Here is a 27,600-nt window from a genome sequence, read left to right as displayed (position 1 = left end):
CCACTATCTAGCACTGTCCGCCACTGTCCATGACTGTCCGCCACTCTCCAGCACTGTCCGCCACTGTTCAGCACTGTCCGCCACTGTTAAGCACAGACCGGCACTATCTAGCACTGTCCGCCACTGTCCATGACTGTCCGCCAATGTCCATGACTGTCCGCCACTATCCAGCACTGTCCGCCACTATCCAGCACTGTCCGGCACTATTCAGCACTGTCTGCCACTGTCCAGCACTGTCCGCCACTATCCAGCACTGTCCGCCAAAGTCCATGACTGTCCGCCACTATCCACCACTGCCCACCACTGTCCAGCACTATCCACGACTGCCTAGCACTATCCAGCACTGTCCGCCACTATCCAGCACTATCCACCACTATCCGCCACTGCCCACCACTATCCACCACTGTCCAGCACTATCCACGACTGCCTAGCACTATCCAGCACTGTCCGCCACTATCCAGCACTGTCCGCCTCTATCCAGCACTGTCCGCCACTATCCAGCACTGTCCGCCACTATCAGCACTGTCCGCCACTGTCCATGACTGTCCGCCACTGTTCAGCACAGACCACCACTATCCAGCACAGACCGCCACTATCCAGCACTGTCCGCCACTATCCAGCACTGTCCGCCACTGTTCAGCACAGACCGCCACTATCTAGCACTGTCCGCCACTGTCCATGACTGTCCGCCACTATCCAGCACTGTCCGCCACTATCCAGCACTGTCCGCCACTGTTCAGCACTGTCCGCCACTGTTCAGCACAGACCGCCACTATCTAGCACTGTTCGCCACTGTCCATGACTGTCCGCCACTATCCAGCACTGTCCGCCACTATCCAGCACTGTCCGCCACTGTTCAGCACTGTCCGCCACTGTCCAGCACTGTCCATGACTGTCCGTCACTGTCCATGACTGTCCGCCACTGTCCATGACTGTCCGCCACTATCCAGCACTGTCCGCCACTATCCAGCACTGTCCGCCTCTATCCATGACTGTCCGCCACTGTTCAGCACTGTCCGCCACTGTTCAGCACAGTCCGGCACTATCCAGCACTGTCCGCCACTGTTCAGCACAGACCGCCACTGTCCAGCACTGTCCGCCACTGTTCAGCACAGACCGCCACTATCTAGCACTGTCCGCCACTGTCCATGACTGTCCGCCACTATCCAGCACTGTCCGCCACTATCCAGCACTGTCCGCCACTATCCAGCACTGTCCGCCACTATCCAGCACTGTCCGCCTCTATCCAGCACTGTCCGCCACTATTCAGCACTGTCTGCAACTGTTCAGCACTGTTCAGCACAGACCGCCACTATCTAGCACTGTCCGCCACTGTCCATGACTGTCCGCCACTCTCCAGCACTGTCCGCCACTGTTCAGCACTGTCCGCCACTGTTAAGCACAGACCGGCACTATCTAGCACTGTCCGCCACTGTCCATGACTGTCCGCCAATGTCCATGACTGTCCGCCACTATCCAGCACTGTCCGCCACTATCCAGCACTGTCCGGCACTATTCAGCACTGTCTGCCACTGTCCAGCACTGTCCGCCACTATCCAGCACTGTCCGCCAAAGTCCATGACTGTCCGCCACTATCCAGCACTATCCACCACTGCCCACCACTGTCCAGCACTATCCACGACTGCCTAGCACTATCCAGCACTGTCCGCCACTATCCAGCACTATCCACCACTATCCGCCACTGCCCACCACTATCCACCACTGTCCAGCACTATCCACGACTGCCTAGCACTATCCAGCACTGTCCGCCACTATCCAGCACTGTCCGCCTCTATCCAGCACTGTCCGCCACTATCCAGCACTGTCCGCCACTATCCAGCACTGTCCGCCACTGTCCATGACTGTCCGACACTGTTCAGCAAAGACCACCACTATCCAGCACAGACCGCCACTATCCAGCACTGTCCGCCACTATCCAGCACTGTCCGCCACTGTTCAGCACAGACCGCCACTATCTAGCACTGTCCGCCACTGTCCATGACTGTCCGCCACTATCCAGCACTGTCCGCCACTATCCAGCACTGTCCGCCACTGTTCAGCACTGTCCGCCACTGTTCAGCACAGACCGCCACTATCTAGCACTGTTCGCCACTGTCCATGACTGTCCGCCACTATCCAGCACTGTCCGCCACTATCCAGCACTGTCCGCCACTGTTCAGCACTGTCCGCCACTGTCCAGCACTGTCCATGACTGTCCGTCACTGTCCATGACTGTCCGCCACTGTCCATGACTGTCCGCCACTATCCAGCACTGTCCGCCACTATCCAGCACTGTCCGCCACTATCCAGCACTGTCCGCCTCTATCCATGACTGTCCGCCACTGTTCAGCACTGTCCGCCACTGTCCAGCACTGTCCGCCACTGTTCAGCACAGACCGCCACTGTCCAGCACTGTCCGCCACTGTTCAGCACAGACCGCCACTGTCCAGCACTGTCCGCCACTGTTCAGCACAGACCGCCACTGTCCAGCACTGTCCGCCACTGTTCAGCACAGACCGCCACTATCTAGCACTGTCCGCCACTGTCCATGACTGTCCGCCACTATCCAGCACTGTCCGCCACTATCCAGCACTGTCCGCCACTATCCAGCACTGTCCGCCACTATCCAGCACTGTCCGCCACTGTTCAGCACTGTCCGCCACCGTTCAGCACTGTCCGCCACCGTCCAGCACTGTCCGCCACCGTCCAGCACTGTCCGCCCTCTGTCCAGCACTGTCCGCCACTGTCCATGACTGTCCGCCACTATCCAGCACTGTCCGCCACTATCCAACACTGTCCGCCACGATCCAGCACTGTCCGCCACTGTTCAGCACAGTCCGCCACTATCCAGCACTGTCCGCCACTGTTCAGCACTGTCCAGCACTGTCCGCCACTGTTCAGCACAGACCGCCACTATCTAGCACTGTCCGCCACTGTCCATGACTGTCCGCCACTATCCAGCACTGTCCGCCACTATCCAGCACTGTCCGGCACTATTCAGCACTGTCTGCCACTGTCCAGCACTGTCCGCCACTATCCAGCACTGTCCGCCAAAGTCCATGACTGTCCGCCACTATCCAGCACTATCCACCGCTATCCGCCACTGCCCACCACTATCCACCACTGTCCAGCACTATCCACGACTGCCTAGCACTATCCAGCACTGTCCGCCACTATCCAGCACTATCCACCACTATCCGCCACTGCCCACCACTATCCACCACTGTCCAGCACTATCCACGACTGCCTAGCACTATCCAGCACTGTCCGCCACTATCCAGCACTGTCCGCCTCTATCCAGCACTGTCCGTCACTATCCAGCACTGTCCGCCACTATCCAGCACTGTCCGCCACTGTCCATGACTGTCCGCCACTGTTCAGCACAGACCGCCACTATCCAGCACTGTCCGCCACTATCCAGCACTGTCCGCCACTATCCAGCACTGCCCGCCACTGTCCATGACTGTCCGCCACTGTTCAGCACAGACCGCCACTATCCAGCACTGTCCGCCACTATCCAGCACTGTCCGCCACTGTTCAGCACAGACCGCCACTATCTAGCACTGTCCGCCACTGTCCATGACTGTCCGCCACTATCCAGCACTGTCCGCCACTATCCAGCACTGTCCGCCACTATCCAGCACTGTCCGCCACTGTCCAGCACTGTCCGCCACTGTCCAGCACTGTCCGCCACTATCCAGCACTGTCCGCCACTATCCAGCACTGTCCGCCACTATCCAGCACTGTCCACCACTATCCGCCACTGCCCACCACTATCCACCACTGTCCAGCACTATCCACGACTGCCTAGCACTATCCAGCACTGTCCGCCACTATCCAGCACTGTCCGCCACTATCCAGCACTGTCCGCCACTATCCAGCACTGTCCGCCACTATCCAGCACTGTCCGCCACTATCCAGCACTGTCCGCCACTATCCAGCACTGTCCGCCACTGTCCATGACTGTCCGCCACTGTTCAGCACAGACCGCCACTATCCAGCAATGTCTGCCACTCTCCAGCACTGTCCGCCACTGTTCAGCACAGACCGCCACTGTCTAGCACTGTCCGCCACTGTCCATGACTGTCCGCCACTATCCAGCACTGTCCGCCACTATCCAGCACTGTCCGCCACTATCCAGCACTGTCCGCCACTATCCAGCACTGTCCGCCTCTATCCAGCACTGTCCGCCACTGTTCAGCACTGTCTGCAACTGTTCAGCACTGTTCAGCACAGTCCGCCACTATCCAGAACTGTCCGCCACTGTTCAGCACAGACCGCCACTATCTAGCACTGTCCGCCACTGTCCATGACTGTCCGCCACTATCCAGCACTGTCCGCCACTATCCAGCACTGTCCGCCACTATCCAGCACTGTCCGCCACTGTTCAGCACTGTCCGCCACTGTTCAGCACAGTCCGCCACTATCCAGCACTGTCCGCCACTGTTCAGCACAGACCGCCACTATCCAGCACTGTCCGCCACTGTCCATGACTGTCCGCCACTATCCAGCACTGTCCGCCACTATCCAGCACTGTCCGCCACTGTTCAGCATTGTCTGCCACTATCCAGCACTGTCTGCCACTGTCCAGCACTGTCCGCCACAGTTCAGCACTGCCCGCCACTATCCAGCACTGTCCGCCACTATCCAGCACTGTCCGCCACTATCCAGCACTGTCCGACACTGTTCAGCACTGTGCGCCACTATCCAGCACTGTCCGCCTCTATCCAGCACTGTCCGCCTCTATCCAGCACTGTCCGCCACTATTCAGCACTGTCTGCAACTGTTCAGCACTGTTCAGCAGAGACCGCCACTATCTAGCACTGTCCGCCACTGTCCATGACTGTCCGCCACTGTCCATGACTGTCCGCCACTATCCAGCACTGTCCGCCACTGTCCAGCACTGTCCGCCACTGTTCAGCACTGTCCGCCACTGTTCAGCACAGACCGGCACTATCTAGCACTGTCCGCCACTGTCCATGACTGTCCGCCACTATCCAGCACTGTCCGCCACTATCCAGCACTGTCCAGCACTATCCACGACTGCCTAGCACTATCCAGCACTGTCCGCCACTATCCAGCACTATCCACCACTATCCGCCACTGCCCACCACTATCCACCACTGTCCAGCACTATCCACGACTGCCTAGCACTATCCAGCACTGTCCGCCACTATCCAGCACTGTCCGCCTCTATCCAGCACTGTCCGCCACTATCCAGCACTGTCCGCCACTATCCAGCACTGTCCGCCACTATCCAGCACTGTCCGCCACTATCCAGCACTGTCCGCCACTATCCAGCACTGTCCGCCACTATCCAGCACTGTCCGCCACTGTCCATGACTGTCCGCCACTGTTCAGCACAGACCGCCACTATCTAGCACTGTCCGCCACTGTCCATGACTGTCCGCCACTATCCAGCACTGTCCGCCACTATCCAGCACTGTCCGCCACTATCCAGCACTGTCCGCCACTGTCCAGCACTGTCCGCCACTATCCAGCACTGTCCGCCACTATCCAGCACTGTCCGCCACTATCCAGCACTGTCCGCCACTATCCAGCACTGTCCGCCACTATCCAGCACTGTCCGCCACTATCCAGCACTGTCCGCCACTGTCCATGACTGTCCGCCACTGTTCAGCACAGACCGCCACTATCCAGCAATGTCTGCCACTCTCCAGCACTGTCCGCCACTGTTCAGCACAGACCGCCACTGTCTAGCACTGTCCGCCACTGTCCATGACTGTCCGCCACTATCCAGCACTGTCCGCCACTATCCAGCACTGTCCGCCACTATCCAGCACTGTCCGCCTCTATCCAGCACTGTCCGCCACTGTTCAGCACTGTCTGCAACTGTTCAGCACTGTTCAGCACAGTCCGCCACTATCCAGAACTGTCCGCCACTGTTCAGCACAGACCGCCACTATCTAGCACTGTCCGCCACTGTCCATGACTGTCCGCCACTATCCAGCACTGTCCGCCACTATCCAGCACTGTCCGCCACTATCCAGCACTGTCCGCCACTGTTCAGCACTGTCCGCCACTGTTCAGCACAGTCCGCCACTATCCAGCACTGTCCGCCACTGTTCAGCACAGACCGCCACTATCCAGCACTGTCCGCCACTGTCCATGACTGTCCGCCACTATCCAGCACTGTCCGCCACTATCCAGCACTGTCCGCCACTGTTCAGCATTGTCTGCCACTATCCAGCACTGTCTGCCACTGTCCAGCACTGTCCGCCACAGTTCAGCACTGTCCGCCACTATCCAGCACTGTCCGCCACTATCCAGCACTGTCCGCCACTATCCAGCACTGTCCGCCACTGTTCAGCACTGTGCGCCACTATCCAGCACTGTCCGCCTCTATCCAGCACTGTCCGCCTCTATCCAGCACTGTCCGCCACTATTCAGCACTGTCTGCAACTGTTCAGCACTGTTCAGCAGAGACCGCCACTATCTAGCACTGTCCGCCACTGTCCATGACTGTCCGCCACTGTCCATGACTGTCCGCCACTATCCAGCACTGTCCGCCACTGTCCAGCACTGTCCGCCACTGTTCAGCACTGTCCGCCACTGTTCAGCACAGACCGGCACTATCTAGCACTGTCCGCCACTGTCCATGACTGTCCGCCACTATCCAGCACTGTCCGCCACTATCCAGCACTGTCCAGCACTATCCACGACTGCCTAGCACTATCCAGCACTGTCCGCCACTATCCAGCACTATCCACCACTATCCGCCACTGCCCACCACTATCCACCACTGTCCAGCACTATCCACGACTGCCTAGCACTGTCCGCCACTATCCAGCACTGTCCGCCTCTATCCAGCACTGTCCGCCACTATCCAGCACTGTCCGCCACTATCCAGCACTGTCCGCCACTATCCAGCACTGTCCGCCACTATCCAGCACTGTCCGCCACTATCCAGCACTGTCCGCCACTGTCCATGACTGTCCGCCACTGTTCAGCACAGACCGCCACTATCTAGCACTGTCCGCCACTGTCCATGACTGTCCGCCACTATCCAGCACTGTCCGCCACTATCCAGCACTGTCCGCCACTATCCAGCACTGTCCGCCACTGTCCAGCACTGTCCGCCACTATCCAGCACTGTCCGCCACTATCCAGCACTGTCCGCCACTATCCAGCACTGTCCGCCACTATCCAGCACTGTCCACCACTATCCGCCACTATCCACCACTGTCCAGCACTATCCACGACTGCCTAGCACTATCCAGCACTGTCCGCCACTATCCAGCACTGTCCGCCACTATCCAGCACTGTCCGCCACTATCCAGCACTGTCCGCCACTATCCAGCACTGTCCGCCACTATCCAGCACTGTCCGCCACTATCCAGCACTGTCCACCACTATCCAGCACTGTCCGCCACTATCCAGCACTGTCCGCCACTGTCCATGACTGTCCGCCACTGTTCAGCACAGACCGCCACTATCCAGCAATGTCTGCCACTCTCCAGCACTGTCCGCCACTGTTCAGCACAGACCGCCACTGTCTAGCACTGTCCGCCACTGTCCATGACTGTCCGCCACTATCCAGCACTGTCCGCCACTATCCAGCACTGTCCGCCACTATCCAGCACTGTCCGCCTCTATCCAGCACTGTCCGCCACTGTTCAGCACTGTCTGCAACTGTTCAGCACTGTTCAGCACAGTCCGCCACTATCCAGCACTGTCCGCCACTGTTCAGCACAGACCGCCACTATCTAGCACTGTCCGCCACTGTCCATGACTGTCCGCCACTATCCAGCACTGTCCGCCACTATCCAGCACTGTCCGCCACTATCCAGCACTGTCCGCCACTGTTCAGCACTGTCCGCCACTGTTCAGCACAGTCCGCCACTATCCAGCACTGTCCGCCACTGTTCAGCACAGACCGCCACTATCCAGCACTGTCCGCCACTGTCCATGACTGTCCGCCACTATCCAGCACTGTCCGCCACTATCCAGCACTGTCCGCCACTGTTCAGCATTGTCCGCCACTATCCAGCACTGTCCGCCACAGTTCAGCACTGTCCGCCACAGTTCAGCACTGTCCGCCACAGTTCAGCACTGTCCGCCACTATCCAGCACTGTCCGCCACTATCCAGCACTGTCCGCCACTATCCAGCACTGTCCGCCACTATTCAGCACTGTCTGCAACTGTTCAGCACTGTTCAGCAGAGACCGCCACTATCTAGCACTGTCCGCCACTGTCCATGACTGTCCGCCACTGTCCATGACTGTCCGCCACTATCCAGCACTGTCCGCCACTGTCCAGCACTGTCCGCCACTGTTCAGCACTGTCCGCCACTGTTCAGCACAGACCGGCACTATCTAGCACTGTCCGCCACTGTCCATGACTGTCCGCCACTATCCAGCACTGTCCAGCACTATCCACGACTGCCTAGCACTATCCAGCACTGTCCGCCACTATCCAGCACTATCCACCACTATCCGCCACTGCCCACCACTATCCGCCACTGTCCAGCACTATCCACGACTGCCTAGCACTATCCAGCACTGTCCGCCACTATCCAGCACTGTCCGCCTCTATCCAGCACTGTCCGCCACTATCCAGCACTGTCCGCCACTATCCAGCACTGTCCGCCACTATCCAGCACTGTCCGCCACTATCCAGCACTGTCCGCCACTATCCAGCACTGTCCGCCACTGTCCATGACTGTCCGCCACTGTTCAGCACAGACCGCCAATGATGCAGTTTTAAGGAAATACCTAAAAAAAAATAATTAAGAAAAAAGTAAGAGATGAGAAAAACAAACAATTAAAGAGCAGCAGTGAATAATAATAGCAGGGCTATATACAGGGGGTACCGGTACAGAGTCAATGTGTCAATGTGCAGGGGCACCGGTTTCGAGGTAATTTAGATAATTATGTACTATACATGCAGGTAGGGTTGTTGAAGTGGCTATGCAAAGATAATAACAGAGAGAAGTAGCAGCGTGTGGGGGGACGGGGGGGAGGGGTGCAAATAGTCTGGGTAGCCATTTGATTAGCTGTTCAGGAGTCTTATGGCTTGGGGGTAGAAGCTGTTTAGAAGCCTCTTGGACCTAGACTTGGCGCTCCGGTACTGCTTGCCGTGCGGTAGCAGAGAGAACAGTCTATGACTAGGGTGGCTGGAGTCTTTGACGAGTTTTAGGGCCTTCCTCCGACACCGCCTGGTATAGAGGTCCTGGATGGCAGGAAGCTTGGCCCCGGTGATGTACTGGGCCGTACGCACTACCCTCTGTAGAGCCTTGCAGGTCGGAGACGGAGCAGTTGCCATACCAGGCAGTGATGCATCCCACCAGGATGCTCTCAATGGTGCAGCTGTAAAATCTTTTGAAGACCCATGCAGTCATGAGTGAACAGGGAGTACAGGAGGGGACTGAGCACGCACCCCTGAGGGGCCCTATGGTGGGTGTTGAACGCTGAGCTGTAGTCAATGAATAGCATTCTCACATCAGTGTTCCTTTTGTCCAGGTGGGAAAGGGCAGTGTGGAGTGCAATAGAGATTGCATCATCTGTGGATCTGTTGGTGCAGTATGCAAATTGGAGTGGGTCTAGGGTTTCTGGTATAATGGTGTTGATGTGATCCATGACCAGACTTTCAAAGCATTTCATGGCTACAGACTTGAGTGCTACGGGTCGGTAGTCATTTAGGCAGGTTACCTTAGTGTTCATGGGCACAGGGACTATGGTGGTCTGCTTGAAACATGTTGGTATTTCAGACTCGGACAGGGAGAGGTTGAAAATATCAGTGAAGACACTTGCCAGTTGGCCAGCACATGCTCGGAGTACACGTCCTGGTAATCCGTCTGGCCCAGCAGCCTTGTGAATGTTGACCTGTTTAAAGGTCTTACTCAAATCGGCTGCGGAGATCGTGATCACACAGTCATCCGGAACAGTTGATGCTCTCATGCATGTTTCAGTGTTACTTGCCTCGAAGCGAGCATAGAAGTTATTTAGCTCGTCTGGTAGGCTCGTGTCACTGGGCAGCTCTCGGCTGTGCTTCCCTTTGTAGTCTGTAATAGTTTGACAAGTGTCACGTAAAGAAAGCAAGGGTTGAGGGAATAGGGAATGTTTTTCCTAAACAAATGAGGGATTTTGGTAACAGGACTTTTCAGTCAGAAATGGCTGTAATTATGTTGCAGCTTCAGCAACACAGACAGAGCAATAAACACTGTTGATGTGTGGTGGTCGCTGCAGCAGGGAGGAGAGAGAGTCAACGGGTGCTAGTCACAGTCTCTCACTGTTCTTTTTTTAACACAGCAAGTCTGAGCCAGCCCGGCACAATCGAATCAATTGCTATCAGTCTCCCTCTAGTCATTTGTGTGTCTTAATTATTAATTGACGTAATCTTCCTGTCCGGTTTTGTGTCGGGGGGCTAGGTTCAGTCTGTTATATCTGGTGTAATTCTCCTGTCTTATCTGGTGTCCTGTGTGAATTTAAGTATGCTATCTCTCCTTTTCTGCCTCCCTTCCCGGAGGACCTGAGCCCTAGGACCATGCCTCAGGACTACCTGGCCTGACGACTCCTGGCTGCCTACAGTCCACCTGGTTGCTGCTGCTCCAGTTTCAACTGTTCTGCCTGCGGCTATGGAACCCTGACCTGTTCACCGGATATGTTACCTTGTCCCGGACCTGCTGTTTTAGACACTCTCTCTCTCGCTCTACTGCACCTGCTGTCTCGACCTCTGAATGCTTGGCTATGAAAAGCTAACTGACATTTACTCCTGAGGTGCTGACCTGTTGCACCCTCTACAACCACTGTGATTATTATTTGACCCTGCTGGTCATCTATGAACGTTTGAACATCTTGAAGAACAAGAACAAAGCCATGTACTCTTATAATCTCCACCGGGCACAACCAGAAGAGGACTGGCCACCCCTCAGAGCCTGGTTCCTCTCTAAGTTTTTCCCTAGGCTCCTGCCTTTCTAGGGAGTTTTTCCTAGCCACTGAGCTTCTACATCTGCATTGCTTGCTGTTTGGGGTTTTAGGGTGGGTTTCTGTAGGGTTTTATACAGTAAATAAATACATTTGATATGGTTGATTTGATTAAAACACATAGGATGTGTCTATATATGGAAAAATACACGTTTAAAAATTTCGACCAGACGACTCTTGGTCGGCGACCGGGAGACCCATGAGGCGGCGCACAATTGGCCCAGCATCTTCCGGGTTAGGAGTCGCTCTAGCGACTGGTGACTTCGGTCACCAGTTGTACGGTGTTTCTTCAACACATTGGTGCGGCTGACTTCTGGGTTAAGTGAGCAGTGTGTCAAGAAGCAGTGTGGGAGTTGCAGTGGTGGGACAAGACTAACTACCAATTGGGGACAAAAAGGGGTAAAATGTTTTTTCCAAAATGTAAAAAAAAACAAGATTTGTAATTCATAACATATCATTTGAAATCCACAAATGAACATATAATACTAAATGGAGTTTCCCGGATTTACATACAGAATAATAAGAAATGTTCTGAGACGAGGTTGCAGCAATCCAGAATATTTTGGTGTCTCATTCATTTTGTTGGTTAAGACAGTTGTGCCTGCATCCATATTGGATCTAATATCCCTAGCGAATTGAGTTTGATCATCTGTTGTTGTCTGCTTGATTTACAGCAGTGTTTCGTTAGATTTAAACGAGAAAGCATCAAGGTAATGAGTTCATGTGCCTTGGATTGAACACCGAGTCTACCGTGCACAATTGGGTGCTTGAAGAAGCCTACTTGAACTTGAAGCTCAGAAATTCAAGTACTGGAATAAGCCTTCCTTGAAAATCAGACATTTCCTCAATTTGGTGCTTGAACAGTCCTTGTAACTATTGTAGCCAATTTACAAGTTCTCCTGCTCCCTTATAATTATCCGTGATTTCATTTTTGATGCGTGTTTGTGAGAGATGTGGCTGGCCACTTTCATTTGTTTCGCTAGTATTTTGCGGTAAAACCATGTGTGGTTATTATGAGGACGACAACATCTAATGTTGGCTTCACCTTGGCTTTCCATACAAATCCTTGCATTTGTATGGAAAGAAAGAACCTGGTTTTTGGTCACTTTGTCATTATAAAACAGCAACGGTGAGATTAACGATACCGCTATTCATGGATTTATTATGTTTGCCTTTGTTTTATTATGTGTGCCTGCATCAGCCAAATAGGCTACAGAAAAATGGCCGTGCATGCATCCAAACTATTTAGTCAGGCAATGTCCACATTATTCTCACATATTTTAGAATGTAATAATAATTCTAATTTCAAGGCCTTAAAAAAAGTGTTATTCTTAAAGTGGGAATGGCCTACTTTTTCTTTTCCAGTTGTTGCATGCTTTTTGGTGGAGGGTGGTTCTATATGTACAATGATATAAATTATACAATTTTATAACTTTGAGGTTCTTGAAAATGACAATTGAATGCTTGAAAAAGTTCCTGAAAGTCCTTGAATTTGACTTGCCAATGTCTGTATGAACCCTGCTGAAAGGATGTATAGTCCTAGTCCTATGTTGGTGTATAGCTGGAGTTATGGGCCAATTTGAATATATTCACTGTGGAACTGCATGAAATGCATTGTGGAAGTGCATGAAAAACATTTTTATTTTTGTTTCAAACCATTTTGACATTTTTATCCCAATGCTACACATTGGCTCCATTATTTATAGAAAGACGCACAATGGAAAAGGCCATTGAAACGCTTGAGTGAGGCAATATGTTTCACATATTCTCCTCATAAACTTGGCTTTAGAAAAATCTGTTAACTTCCAAAAGATGTACAGAAGACCAATTCACCTTAATGCACCTCAGTATGTATACAGTAGTATAATTCTAACATTATACTGTGTTATACATTGTACAGTGGCCTACTTGGTGTGTGAAATGCTGACTGCTCATAATTTGCAGATAAATGTTGACACATCAACAAGGATCAAGAGGCAGAGCAATTTGTGACTTGTTTTGGTAATCAGTGGCTGTATTGGAGGGGGAGTGGTTTCACCTCTTTTCGGAGTCTATATAACCAGCTTCTCAGGCTCCACCTCAGTGTGCTTCATTCTATAGCCAGAGCAGGGTTTCCAAAAGTTGGTCCTGGGGCCACCCCCTGGGTGAACATTTGGTGTTTGCCCTAGCACTAGAAAGCTCAAATAACCAACTCATCATCAAGCTTTGATTATTTGAATCAGCTGTGTAGTGCAGCATTTGGAACTGCCGATCTGTGGTCAAGAATGCAGAGTTCATCTCGGCCTATGCTGCCCTTCAGTCCCTTGACTTTTTGGCCATGATGGAGACATGGGATGTAGAAGCTTAGTGGCTAGGAAAAACTCCCTAGAAAGGCAGGAGCCCCCAGAGAACACTGCTACTCCAGCTGCTCTCTCTTCATCTGACTATGTTTTTCTCTCATAGTTCGAGAGCATGTGCCGTCGCAATCTTCGCTCTCTCTCTCCCACTACTCTCTCCTCTTCTATCCTATCATCTCTCCCTTCTGCTAAATCCTTCTCCCTCCTGTCTCCTGATTCTGCCTCTCGACCCTACTCTCCTCCCTTTCTGAATCCTATGACTTGCACTGTCCCCATTCCCCCCGGCCGGCCGGCTCGTCCCTCCCCTCCTGCTTCATGGCTGAGTGACTCATTGCGAGCTTACAGAATGAGGCTGCGGGCAGCTGAGCCAAAATGGAGGAAAACTAAACTTCCAGAAGACATGTCACCCTTTCACTCCCTCTTCTCTAACTTGAGCGTGCTGTCTCTGATCAACATTCTCGTTATCTCTCTCAGAATGATCTTCTTGACTCTAACCAGTCAGGCTTCAAGACGGGTCACTCAACCGAGACTGCTCTTCTCTGTGTCACGGAGGCTCTCCGCACTGTCAAAGCGGCCTCTCTCTCTCTGTTCTCATCCTCCTAGATCTATCCGTTGTCTTTGACACTGTGAACCATCAGAGCGTCTTCTCCACCCTCTCAGGGCTGAGCATCCTACCTGGCGGGGTGTTCCTACCAGGCGATGTGGAGAGGATCTATGTCTTCACGTACTCTCACTACTGGTGTCCCTCAGGACTCAATTCTAGACCATCTCCTCTTCTCTCTACACAGTCACTCGGCTCCATCATATCGTCACATGGTCTCTCCTATCATTGCTATGTGGATGACACTACTTTTCTCCTTCCCTACTTCTGACACCCGGGTGGTGGCATGCATCTCTGTGTGCCTGGCAGATATCTGAACTTGGATGTCAGCCCATTACCTCAAGCCCAACCTTGACAAAAATGGAGCTGCTCTTCCTCCCGGGGGAGGCCTGCCCGCTCAAAGACCTCTCCATCACGGTTGACAACTCCACAGTGTCGCCCTCCCAGATTGCAAAGAACCTTGGCGTGACCCCGGACAACATCAAAGCAGTGACTAGCTCCTGCAGGTTCATGCTCGACAACATCCGTAGAGTACGACCCTACCTCACACAGGAAGTGGTGCAGGTCCTAATCCAGACACTTGTCCTCTCCTGTCAGGACTATTGCAACTCGCTGTTGGCTGGGCTCCCCGCTTGTGCCATCAATCCCCTGCAACTTATCCAGAACGCTACAGCCCGCCTGGTTTTCAACCTTTCCAAGTTCTCTCATGTCATGCCGCTCCTCCTTACACTCCACTGGCTTCCAGTCGAAGCTCGCATCCACTACAAGACCATGGTGCTTACCTACGGAGCAGCAAGAGGAACTTCCCCGCCCTACCTTCAGGCTATGCTCAAACCCTACACCCCAACCCGAGCACTCCGTTCTGACACCTCAGGTCTCTTGGCCCTCCCACCCGTACAGGAGGGCAGCTCCCGCTCAGCCCAGTCCAAGCACTTCTCTGTCCTGGCACCCCAATGGTGGAACTAGCTTCCCCCTGAAGCTAGGTCAGCAGGGTGCCTGCCCAGCTTCTGAAAACATCTGAAACCCTACCTCTACAAACAGCCCCCCCCCCTTCTATCTCTGACTCTACTGATAGCTACTTTGAGGAAAAATATACTTTCTATGCATGTGATATGTGATTGTCCCACTTAGCTATCTTAAGATGAATGCACTAACTGTAAAATGTTCTGGATTAGAGCGTCTGCTAAATGACTAAAATGTAAATTAACGGAGAGGCTTTTATTGCTACATTAATAGTTTCACATGCTGGATTTCCAGGTTTCCTCTCCTAAGAATAACTACGCCAATTCTATTCCTTACAGGCTGTCCTTCTTCTGATGAAAACAATTCACTGTGAGGATGAGCTTGTAGCTCCAGAGATCTTAGTTGGCCTGTAGAGGCCTCGGTTGGCAGTGCTGGATGGAGTGGGGTAATGATGCTGGCTCAATGCTGTTGGACTGCACTGCATAAGCGTTTCACACAAGGGCACCATTGTTTCTGCCTCTCAAGCACTCACTAATGGGTCTCCTCACATGCTGCTAAAATCACCACTCAGACTTGTAACCAAGCAGGAATGAAATCAAAAACTTCTTACATAGGAAAATAGATGAAGACAGGTGACACAATAGATAGCTACAATGCTTATAATAAATTAGCAACAAGTGTTTGTTTATTGAAATCACAACTAATGCCGTTTTGAGAATCGCTGTGTTGCTGTAGAGGAAACACTTATCCTTGCCCTTCTGGGACAAATGACAATAGACAGATTCACATAACCAAACCTTTTGATCAAGGAGCCAATCTAACAATCTGAGACAGGAATCGAAACATGATATAAAGTTTGTATTAAAATCCTACCTCTTTCTTCTAGACTTCATCCTACAGCAGTGAGCGCTCTCCCACAAGTGAGGGAGCTGATTTTCTGCTCTGTACAAATCTCTTTTCATCCTCCACTAACACTTTGACTTGTGAAACACAAGCTGATATCAACAAAAAATGGCTGAAAGTGACTTCTGTTTTTTAGTTAATCCTCTAAATAGTAAGGGATATTAGGAAATATAAACGTTTCCGTTTTGCATGGTTTGACGTTACACTGATTACTACTCATGTCCACCTGAATAAGGTATTTTGTTTATTACGATAAGGCCTCAAGTGATGTAAATAGATGTATCCATGTCGAATTACTCTCTCTTTCTCTCTCTTAGCAGTTAGTATACTCTTTTACACATTCACAAGAGCAAGAATACACAAGGGCAATCATTTCACACATATTTGAGTTAGGGCTGTATCTCGGCTAGGGTCAAATTGATCATTTTCTCCCCTACCCACTTTGTACTCCACTTTTTCTCCCTGATTGGTGCTCTACCTGTTCTCCTCAAAGTGGTTGATGAGGTCCAAGACTTTGGAGGGTTTCTCCCGGCTCTTCCCCGTCACCGGCCCTCCTCCTCCCTCCTCCATGGTGGCTCTGAAGAGTCCTCTCTCCATGCGCCCCAGCGCCAGCAGGGGGCCAGCAGGCACCGTCACCTGGCTCTGGAGGTGCGCTGGCTTCGAAGGCACTGGGGGGGGATGATGGGAGAAGGTCAAAGGTCAGCTGTCAGGGCTAGAAGGTCAGTTGGTTTTTAAGTTGGTCACTCAGGGGCCTCTCTATTAATGTACTGAAGATGGGATAGGAACCCAATACACATCCCCCATCAGCATTGTATGGTATGTGGACTGTGTTTTGTGGAGTTTTGTGTTGTCATGTATACTTCCAACACAAGGTGGCAGCACAGGTTACTAAAATCTAGTCTCGTTCTAGTGTATGCGACCATGTGTCTATAAGCCTGCAAAACATGGCTACTTTTCGGCATAACATTTAACACCCAGAATGAGATAAAAATGTTGCCATTACTATGGACTAGTAGTATCTTTATATGGCAGGAACTATTCTATAACCTATAGAGGGATTGGAAGGGCAATAATTTCCTTTCTTTTTCGGCATCAGACCTGCCGAATTCTCACGTGAAAATCGTTTGTGTGTTTAATAAGTTAAATTACAAATGCTGTTAAAATATTACCCCAAAGTGATCTGTTCTTGCAATTTGTCGTCTATGACATTTCAGATTTAAGCTCATATGATAATTTTTCATAAAGTAGTTTGGATGTAGTGAACTACTTTCTCAAAGTAACTTATTTAAGTAAACTATGTTTCTTAAAGGTAGCTAAACGTCTTCCAGTGTGAAGTAATTGGTAGCTTGGTAAACTACACTGAGTGTACAAAACATTAAGAACACCTGCTCTTTCCATGACAGACTGACCAGGTGAATCCAGGTGAAAGCTATGATCCCTTATTGATGTCACTTCTTAAATCCACTTAAATCAGTGTAGATGAAGGGGAGGAGACAGGTTAAAGAAGGATTTTTAAGCCTCGAGACAATTGAGACATGGATTGCGTGTGTGCCATTCAAAGGGTGAATGGGAAAGACAAAAGATTTAAGTGCCTTTGAACGAACTATGGTAGTAGGTGCCAGGTACACCGGTTTGTGTCAAGAACTGCAACGCTGCTGGGTTTTTCACCCTCAACAGTTTCCTGTGTGTATCAAGAATGGTCCACCACCCAAATGACATCCAGCCAACTTGACACAACTGTGGGAAGCATTGGAGTAAACATTGGCCAGCATCCCTGTAGAATGCTTTTGACACCTTGTAGAGTCATGCCCCAACAATTTGAGGTTGTTCCGAGGGCAAAAGGGGGGGCAACTCAATATTAGGAAGGTGTTCCTAATGTTTTGTATACTCAGTGTATATATTTTCAGAGTAGCTTCCCCAACACTGGTAGAGGGTTAGAGTTGTCCTTCTTATCTCTAGAGAATGATTTACTGTGTTCCAATAAAAGAGGAATGCAACATCACTAAAGTCAAGGTTTCACCAGTGTCACACCGTGTCTGCTTCCATAACTCGCTCTTCTGTGTCGCGAGAGCTGTTTTGTCATGTATGTTCTGAGTCACGTGTGAGTACTTATCTAGATGTAAACGAGTGTCAGTATGTCTGAACAGCACTGCTCTCAGCGCTCTGTTGTCTGTGTGGCTCAGGTGGTAAGGTTGTGGTAAAAGACTAAGCAGGGTTGTGGTCATTTCCAAATTCATTTGAAATTCCAATTCAATTCTTGAAATCACTCATGAAGTGGAGAATTTACATTGAATTAAATTAAATGTAACAATCTTCAAGTTATGGAATTGGAATTAGACTGTTTTGACATTTTGCATTGGAATTGAATTGGAATTAATGCACATAGTATAAAACATTTACTGCACGATATGTTTTGAATCATGTCAACCTGTATTCCTATATTTCCAGCATAGCTAGGCTGTCTGAACAGTGACATGATCAGCCTGAAAGCATGAGGGTTTTACATTCTAATTGGAATTTGCTACTCTTACTGGGGTCCACACAAAACATGGAAACATTACATAATACAGAACATTAATAGACAAGAACAGCTCAAGGACAGAACTATATACATTTAACAACCTCACCCATAGCCTACAAATCAATACATACAGTCGTGGCCAATAGTTTTGCGAATGACACAAATATTAATTTTCAAAGTCTGCTGCTTCAGTTTGTATGATGGCAATTTGCATATACTGCAGAATGTAATGAAGAGTGATCAGATTAATTGCAAAGTACCTCTTTGCCATGCAAATGAACTGAATCCCCCAAAAACATTTCCACTGCATTTCAGCCCTGCCACAAAAGGACCAGCTGATATCATGTCAGTGATTCTCTCGTTAACACAGGTGTGAGTGTTGACGAGGACAAGGCTGGAGATCACTCTGTCATGCCGACTGAGTAAGTAAGATTGAGTAAGTAAGATTGCATCTAAATCAACCATTTATCGGATCATCAAGAACTTCAAGGAGAGAAGTTCAATTGTTGTGAAGAAGGCTTCAGGGCGCCCAAGAAAGTCCAGCAAGCGCCAGGACGTCTCCTAAAATTGATTCAGCTGCGGAATCGGGGCACCACCAGTACAGAGCTTGCTCAGGAATGGCAGCAGGCAGGTGTGAGTGCATCTGCACGCACAGTGAGGCGAAGACTTTTGGAGGATGGCCTGGTGTCAAGAAGGGCAGCAAAGAAGCCACTTCTCTCCAGGAAAAACATCAGGGACAGACTGATATTCTACAGAAGGTACAGGGATTAGACTGCTGAGGACTGGGGTAAAGTCATTTTCTCTGATGAATCCCCTTTCCGATTGTTTGGGGCATCCGGGAAAAAGCTTGTCCGGAGAAGACAAGGTGAGCGCTACCATCAGTCCTGTGTCATGCCAACAGTAAAGCATCCTGAGACCATTCACGTGTGGGGTTGCTTCTCAGCCAAGGGAGTGGCTCACTCACAATTTTGCCTAAGAACACAGCCATGAATAAAGAATGGTACCAACACATCCTCCGAGAGCAACTTCTCCCAACCATCCAGGAACAGTTTGGTGACAAACAATGCCCTTTCCAGCATGATGGAGCACCTTGCCATAAGGCAAAAGTGATAACTAAGTGGCTCGGGGAACAAAACATCGATATTTTGGGTCCATGGCCAGGAAACTCCCCAGACCTTAATCCCATTGAGAATTTGTAGTCAATCCTCAAGAGGCAGGTGGACAAACAAAAACCCACAAATTCTGACAAACTCCAAGCATTGATTATGCAAGAATGGGCTGCCATCAGTCAGGATGTGGCCCAGAACTTAATTGACAGCATGCCAGGACGGATTGCAGACGTCTTGAAAAAGATGGGTCAACACTGCAAATATTGACTTTTTGCATAAACTTCATGTAATTGTCAATAAAAGCCATTGACATTTATGAAATGCTTGTAATTATACTTCAGTATTCCATAGTAACATCTGACAAAAATATCTAAAGACACTGAAGCAGCAAACTTTGTGGAAATTAATATTTGTGTCATTCTCAAAACATTTGGCCATGACTGTACACTTAAAATATCTAGGTGAAATAGGAGAGAGGTGTTGTGCCATGAGGTGTTGCTGTATCTGTTTTTTGAAACCAGGTTTGCTGTTCATTTGAGCAATATGAGATGGAAGTTCCATGCAATAATGGCTCTATATAATACTGTACGCTTTCTTGAGTTTGTTGTGGATTTGGGGACTGTGAAAAGACCCCTGGTGGCATGTCTGGTGGGATAGTGTGTGTGGCAGAGCTGTGCGTAAGTTGACTATGCAAACAATTTGAAATTTCCAACACAATGTTTCTAACTCAAGAAGTGATGCAGGTCAGTCTCTCCTCAAGTCTTAGCCAAGAGAGACTGGCATGCATAGTATTTATATTAGCCCTCTGATTACAATTAAGAGCAAGACGTGCCGCTCTGTTTTGGCCCAGCTGCAGCGAAGACATACAAATCATTAAAATCCAGACGGAAATAGCACAGCATCTCTTTATTATGTACAGACCTCTCCCTATCTTTACAACAATTGAATGTATATGTTTTGGCCATGACAGTTTACAAACATTAGTTTTCTCAATGACAGGTTATGATTAATAATATCAAAGACTGCACTGAAATCTAACAGTACAGCTCCCACAATCGTCTTTCTGTCAATTTCTTTCAACCAATTATCAGTAATTTGTGTCAGTGCAGTACATGTTGAGTGCCCTTCTCTATAAGCATGCTGAAAGTCTGTTGTCAATTTGTTTACAGAGAAATAGCATTGTATTTGGTCAAACAATTTCTTTCCCAACAGTTGGCTAAGAGCTGGAACCAAGCAGACAGGTATGCTGATAGAACCTGTAAAGACCGCTTTCCCTCCAGGTCTGAGACTCAGATGAAAGATATGACAAACACGGTGCCATGGGAATTGAACGGCTGGAATTTAGACATTGGAATTCAGAGGAATTGATTTCTATTTGAATTCTAAGACTGACCTGGAATTTGAATTAAATTAAATGGAATTTACAGGGAGAGAGAATTTAATTTGTGGAATTGACCCCAACCCTGGTTGGTACTAACAACACCAGGGTCATGGGTTCGATTACAACTGGGGTCACATATTCTAAAGTGTATGAAGTCACTATTGTAAGTCGGTTTGGATAAAACTGTCTGCTAAATGTCCTATTAAACAGCATTATCATCAGTACCTTGTGGTTTGGGCTGCAGTAAGGGCCTGCTGGCCAAGCCTCTTCCATTGACACCCCTCCTGCTCTTCTCACTGGGACTCTTCCCACACAGACCTGTCCGACTGACTCTCGTACTGCGGGGGCCGCTGCCGCGTTCACTGGGGCTGCTGCTTAGAGCTGGAACAGAGAGAGAGTGCAAAGGAGAGGAAGAGAGAGCGAAGAGGAACGGTTATATTCCAAACTCTCAACAACACTCATTTGGCCACAGTGTTGCGTATGAGCAGATTAAGTGTTGCTCCAGCTAATCCTCACAGAATACCCCCCACTGCCCCTTGCTTGCAATGATTGTATTCCACTTCACTACATTCTCCTCCATCATTTGACTATTCATTTGGCCGTTTGGCCCATGGCTGCAGGTACAAAAACACATATCACACAAATGGCCTGAAGCAAAACATTGGAGTCTCCATGTAGTTCATTATCAGCAGCACTGAGCCTAGTCTAACCAGCTGGTGACCGATGGTCCAGCTTCACTCCAGTGTTTAACTGACAGACAGAGAGACGGATAGGATGACAGGGCTGTTCACAGCAAGGCTACCACCCCATAGTCTGCTCTACACACTATGCACAACCATACCTATTAAGGTAAAACCACCATACATGGCACCATGTCACTGAGGCCAAGCAGGAGGAATTGTTACATTATAGAGACATAAAGAGCTTTATCACTCTGGGTAGTCTCCATTAAGAGCAGTCATGTACACTGAACAAAAATATAAACGCAACATGTAAAGTGTTGGTCCCATGTTTCATGAGCTGAAATAAAAGATCCTAGAAATTTTACATACACATCAGAAGCTTATTTCTTGCATATTTTGTACGCTAATTTGTTTACTCCCCTGTTAGTGAGGATTTCTCAATTGCCAAGATAATCCATCCACCTAACAGGTGTGGCATATCAAGAAGCTGATTAAACAGCATGATCATTATACAGGTGCACCTTGTGCTGGGGACAATAAAAGGCCACTCTGAAATGTGCAGTTTTGTCACACAACACAATGCCACAGATGTCTCAAGTTTTGAGGGAGCGTGCAATTTGCATGCTGACTGCAGGAATGTCCACCAGAGCTGAATATTCATTTCTGTACCATAAGCTGCTTCCAACGTCACAACCACAGACCACGTGTAACTACGCCAGCCCAGGACTTCCACATTCGGCTTCTTCCCTTGCGGAATCGTCTGAAACCAGCCATCCTGACAGCTGATGAAACTGTTGGTTTGCACAACTGAAATATTTCTGCACAAACTGTCAGAAACCGTCTCAGGGAAACTCATCTGCATACTCGTTGTCCTCACCAGGGTCTTGACCTGACTGCAGTTCGGCGTCACACAGATATTCCGTGACGAGATCCTGAGGCCTATTATTGTGCCATTCATCCGCCGTCATCACCTCATGTTTCAGCATGATAATGCACTGCTCCATGTCAAGGATCTATACGCAATTCCTGGAAGCTGAAAATTTACCACTTATTCCATGGCCAGCTTACTCACCAGACATGTCACCCATTGAGCAAGTTTGGGATGCTCTGGATAGCCGTGTACGTCATAATCAATGGGTAACATTGTCCATTTGCCCTGAGAGGCTGTCCATTCACTAGCGCTGCAGAGCCTGCATTACTGCATGTGATGATGCAAGCTAATTTTCTCATTCGCTCCATTATCAGTAAGTCTACAGAGAAGACAGGATGAGTTCAATGAAGTCCCATCCCAGTAGAATGAATAAATGAAATGTGACCTAAATAACTTTAATAAACTCAATCTCTTCAATCTTAAAAATAGATAACTGTTCCTCTTTGCTCTAAAAGTATCATACTTTTTATAGCGTACCTTTAACTCACCATACCGCTATAAAAAAGTATGACTCACTCATCATAACAAGGAAGAATCTCCAGTGGCATTCTACACTCTTAGAAAAAAGGTTTCCAAAAGGTTTCCGTAGGAGAACCCCTTTTGGTTCCAGGTAGAACCCTTTTTGGTTCCAGGTAGAACTATTTTGGGTTCCATGTAGAACCCTCTGTGGAAAGGGTTCTACATGGAACTCAAAAGGGTTCTTTCTACCTGGAACCAAAAAGGGTTCTTCAAAGGGTTCACCTATGGGGACAGCCGAAGAACCCTTTTAGGTTTTAGATAGCACCTTTAACTCCCAGAATGTATACATGGTGCTGTACACTGAGTATATAAAACAATAAGAACACCTTCCCAATATAGCGTTTGAATCCCCCCCCCTCCTCGCCTTTTTCCCCCAGAACAGCCTCAATTCGTCGAGGTGTCGATAAGTGGTCGACAAGGATGCTGGCCCATGTTGACTCCAATGCTTCCCACAGTTGGGTCAAGTTGGCTGGATGTCATTTGGGTGGTGGATCAATCTTGATACACACGGGAAACTGTTTAGCGTGAAAAACCCAGCAGTGTTGCAGTTCTTGATACAAACCGATGCGCCTGGTACCTACTACCATACCCCGTTCAAAGGCACTTAAATCTTTTGTCTTGCCCATTCACCCTCTGAATGGCACACATATACAATCCATGTCTCCATTGTCTCAAGGCTTAAAAATCCTTCTTTAACCTGTCTCCTCCCCTTCATCTACACTGATTGAAGTGGATTTAACAAGTGACATCAATAAGGGATCATAGCGTTCACCTGGATTCACCTGGTCAGTCTATGTCATGGAAAGAGCAGGTGTTCATAATGTTTCGTACACTCTAGCTATTTTTACAGCTCCGCTTCAATTACAGACAACACAGGCTTTTACAAGGAATGTTCTAGTAGTGACTGAGTTGGAAAGTCTCACGATCTGCTGGGGCGACTTTCTAAACATGGCCTAAGTTTTGTGGATAATTATAGAGCTGGCCTCAAGAACTCGGCTGATTAAATGCTTGACATCATCTGCAATCACTTTAAAGGGGAAATTTACAACATGTTTTGGTCCATATAACCAAAATCAAGTCTCCACTTCAAGTCGCCAAGCGGACCATGTATGTTAGTGATCGTAGAGAGTCAGTGACACCCTCTATAGTAAATCTCCAGAGGTTGTTATTAACATGTCAAACACCCTGTCATTCTGGTGTAAACCAACTACATGTTTTCACTCACAGTGAAATGCAGACCCTCTCCACAACAGAGCAGCGTTGTGGCTCTAGGTGTACTGTATGTCGCTGATGTAAACACCTGTGGCGTGTATGGACCTCTGGCCCTACCTGTTTCTGTTGACTCTGAGTTGAAGTAGGATGAAGTTCTCCTCTAGGATGCCTCACCCCCAAATCTAACTTTAAAGGGGCAATCTGCATTGATCTTTTAAATCAATGATATATACCCACTTATTCTTGAATAATAGAATTCATAAATGCCTCATGAGCTTAGTTCAACTGCCGTACCTCATCAGAACCCAAAATATGTTTGTTTTACTCCCTTGTTTGTAAACAATGTAATTGTAAATAAACACTGTAAGGCCTTCAAACTTGGTTAATAAAACTAGAATTCTGTTATCATGGATGGGCAGTTCTTGCATCCATAGCTCTGTCTATGAATTTGAGAGTGGTTACATTTTTCCAGGCCCATCCCTCAGCTGTTTACCCAAACAGTGGCTAGGTGACGACTTTGTTATTGTTTGAACTGCAGATCTCCTCTTTAAAGCTGGAATCCTTCACTGTGAAACAGCCACGTCCGTTTGCGATATTACAACAAAGAAGTTACTGAAAACAAACCCATTTTTTCCCCTTTGGACAACAGAAGAACACAATATGTACTGCAATTTATTGACCATGCTGAGATGCTCCTCAGCTCTGCAACTAAACAATACCACCAGTGGATCTGTTTCCCCTACTGCAGATTCCATCTGTAAACATTACGGAGGTGGAAATACACACACACACACACACACACACACACTGGCCTCCTCATGTTAAAAGCGGCCCGCCACAGACCCCCATGCAAATTAGCAGCCAGCGTCCTGTTAAATCAAAGCATGTGGACATTAAGTTGTTAGGGAGCACAAAGAGACCCTTTCTGGGTTATTTCAGAGACATATTTCATTCTCTTCCTCTTTGAGCTCCACCGGGGAGAAGGGGAGTTAGTTCTGTTGCTGTGGCAGATGGAAACATGGCTTCTGTGTGACAGCCTCGTGGGAGATGGGCCCATTGAAACAGCCTCAGGTCTGAATGGTCATGTTCTATCTGACAAGGTACCAAACAACACCAGACGAAGCCAACGTTTTTGCCATTTCTATATCACACTATTACCACAGTAAATTGAATCAACTCCTTTCCTCTTCTCTTTAATATTAATGTCAGTCTTCTGATGCAACATGAAGCCTACATCAGTTATCCTAATTGCATGTTTGCGAGGTGGGTTCTGAGCCTGGGGTACAGGGCAGAACAGGATTCTGTGGAACCTGGAAAGTGAGCAAATATTGAGAATCCACAGCTAAATCAAATAGTCAATAGTGAATGCAGAGTTCAGGTGAACACAATCCCACCTGAGGCTCTGTCCTTGATTTACACTGTGGGAGACCTGCTACCATGGCAACTGGCCCGAACCGTCCCAAGACTACATTATATTTGACTATTGGGCAGGCAGGGAGAACTAGTCTGAGGGCATTCACTTGTTTCAAAATCATTTTAGAACGACTGAAGTGGAAATCATGGCATTCGTTTCTCAGCCAGTCAAGACAGTCAACAGTAAATCCTCAAGAATTATCCAATGAATATGATCAGACATTTATCTAGCATTTATCAAAATAACAGCATATAAATTGTTTCATATGACACATAATAAAAACATTCTCCCCTGTATTGAACTCTATCACTTTATTGCAAGGCAGAGAACTGAAAATAGACCAAATACTCGGTCCTCTTGGTCTTTCATGACATGTCAACAGAGAAGAGGAGGATAATAGTGAGGAAGATCAGTTTGTGTGTTAAATCCCCCAGTGTACTGCTGGTGCTACTAAAGATATCGCTTCCTTTTAGAAGACCCCTCCCTCCCTGTCCTCCCTGTCAGAATGTCAGACTTGTTGGATGAACGTTCAAAACACGTTTCCCCGTCTGAGCCCAGTTGTCTTGAACGCACCAAGACACACAAGAATGCATGTTTACCAATACCACCAGGCTCAGAGAGAAGGATAAAGGAATGTATCAATTTAACAAAACCACTTCTCTCCGTAATCAGAGAGAAGAGCAGCGCATCCATATCCATTACCTCACAGAGAGAGAGAGAATAACAGGAGAGACCAACCGCGATGCCTCTTGGAATATACAGTATCTTGTTTTTAAGTGGATGCTTGAAAAGGCTGTATCTAATTTGTGGTATAACAGTATCTACTTCTAAGTGACATTTTCTTTCCAGTCATTTCTTTCCTTAGAACATAGAACATAGTTCAATAGATATGCATACATACCATAGTTAAGTAGATATACTGTATGTAAAGGTAATGAATGCCACAGTCTGTTTGTTGCTCTAGGGCAATTCTACGGTGACACAGATATTTTACAAAAACACATTTTCTTGAAGAACAGTGCAAATGCAAAGTTTGTGCTGTCATTCTGTTACAAAGCTTTGCATCTGTTACCAAATTGTGTCACTCTGTTACTGTGTAAATGGTACAATTTTCAGTGGAAATTGTTCAAATTAGTCATTGTGCATAGAGTTGTATGGTTTGTTTAACTTTGCAATCATTGGTTTTTGTTTGACATATATTTGCAAGTGGAAACTGAGTCTCAGTGTCACGGTTACTGTGAAATTGCCCTGTAGAACATGTTCCTCAACTATTCATTAAAGGCATTCAGCCTGGGGTGAGTCTGTGTGACAAGTACCGCCTTCACACCCCCTTAAGGGTTCTGACATCACACAGAGTACCTGACCTGTTACATAAACCACTGATCATCTATCTATCTATCTATCTATCTCTATCCATATCTATCTATCCATCCATCCATCCATCCATCCATCCATCCATCCATCCATCCATCCATCCATCCATCCATCCATCCATCCATCTCACTCACTAATCCTGAGGCAACATGTGTCACGATTCTCAAACGAGAACTGTGAGTAAAAACAATAGGCACACCTGTATGTCTCCACCCAGTCAGCCACCTAGCACCCTGACACTTAAGAGAGGGAGTGTCTGAGAACAACTCTGAGACTGAGCTTCAGACTGTATCTTCAGACTATATCTTCAAACTAGGATCTAAGTTACAGCTTTTACTTCTAACCAAAATAGACCAGAGAACTGTGCCCAAGGGGTCACATTACTCTCATCACACAGAATATCCCACAGTGTATAACAAACTCTGCCTGGGATTCAAAATGGGTGGTATGGGGATTTCTCATGGTGATTTCCAGTTAGGAGCACGGATGTATGACGTAATATACAAGAAAAATGGAAGGGATTTAGATGGAATAGATCCACAGCATACGAGTAAATATATCCACAATTCAAAACTGGTCCTTGGACCTGCAATTACGAAATACTGTGACCATAACATTACTTGATATCATTATCTGATACTTTCAGTGCAAATGCCAACAGCTGTGGGAATTGTCCAACTCCAGGAAGCCTCAAAACAACATGACA

General features: G+C 48.4%; 1 protein-coding gene across 4 annotated transcripts in view; it reads right to left on the bottom strand.

Moving 5' to 3' along the window:
• LOC115197421 (FYVE, RhoGEF and PH domain-containing protein 4) overlaps positions 1–27,600 on the bottom strand; it is a 129,917-nt gene that overhangs the window by 29,354 nt on the left and 72,963 nt on the right. For all 4 annotated transcript variants that reach the window (XM_029758925.1, XM_029758927.1, XM_029758926.1 and 1 more), the window contains exons 2-3: positions 20,987–21,142; positions 16,229–16,418 (exon numbers count right to left, since the gene is read on the bottom strand). In XM_029758925.1, coding sequence (XP_029614785.1) covers positions 16,229–16,418; positions 20,987–21,142 — 346 coding nt within the window. The remainder of the gene's footprint in view (positions 1–16,228; positions 16,419–20,986; positions 21,143–27,600) is intronic.

This window comes from Salmo trutta, chromosome 7, assembly GCF_901001165.1.
Source record: "Salmo trutta chromosome 7, fSalTru1.1, whole genome shotgun sequence".
In the NCBI taxonomy this organism is placed as follows: Eukaryota; Metazoa; Chordata; class Actinopteri; order Salmoniformes; family Salmonidae; genus Salmo; species Salmo trutta.
Note: the sequence above shows the minus strand (reverse complement) of the source record. Positions and strands in the feature narration are given on the sequence as shown.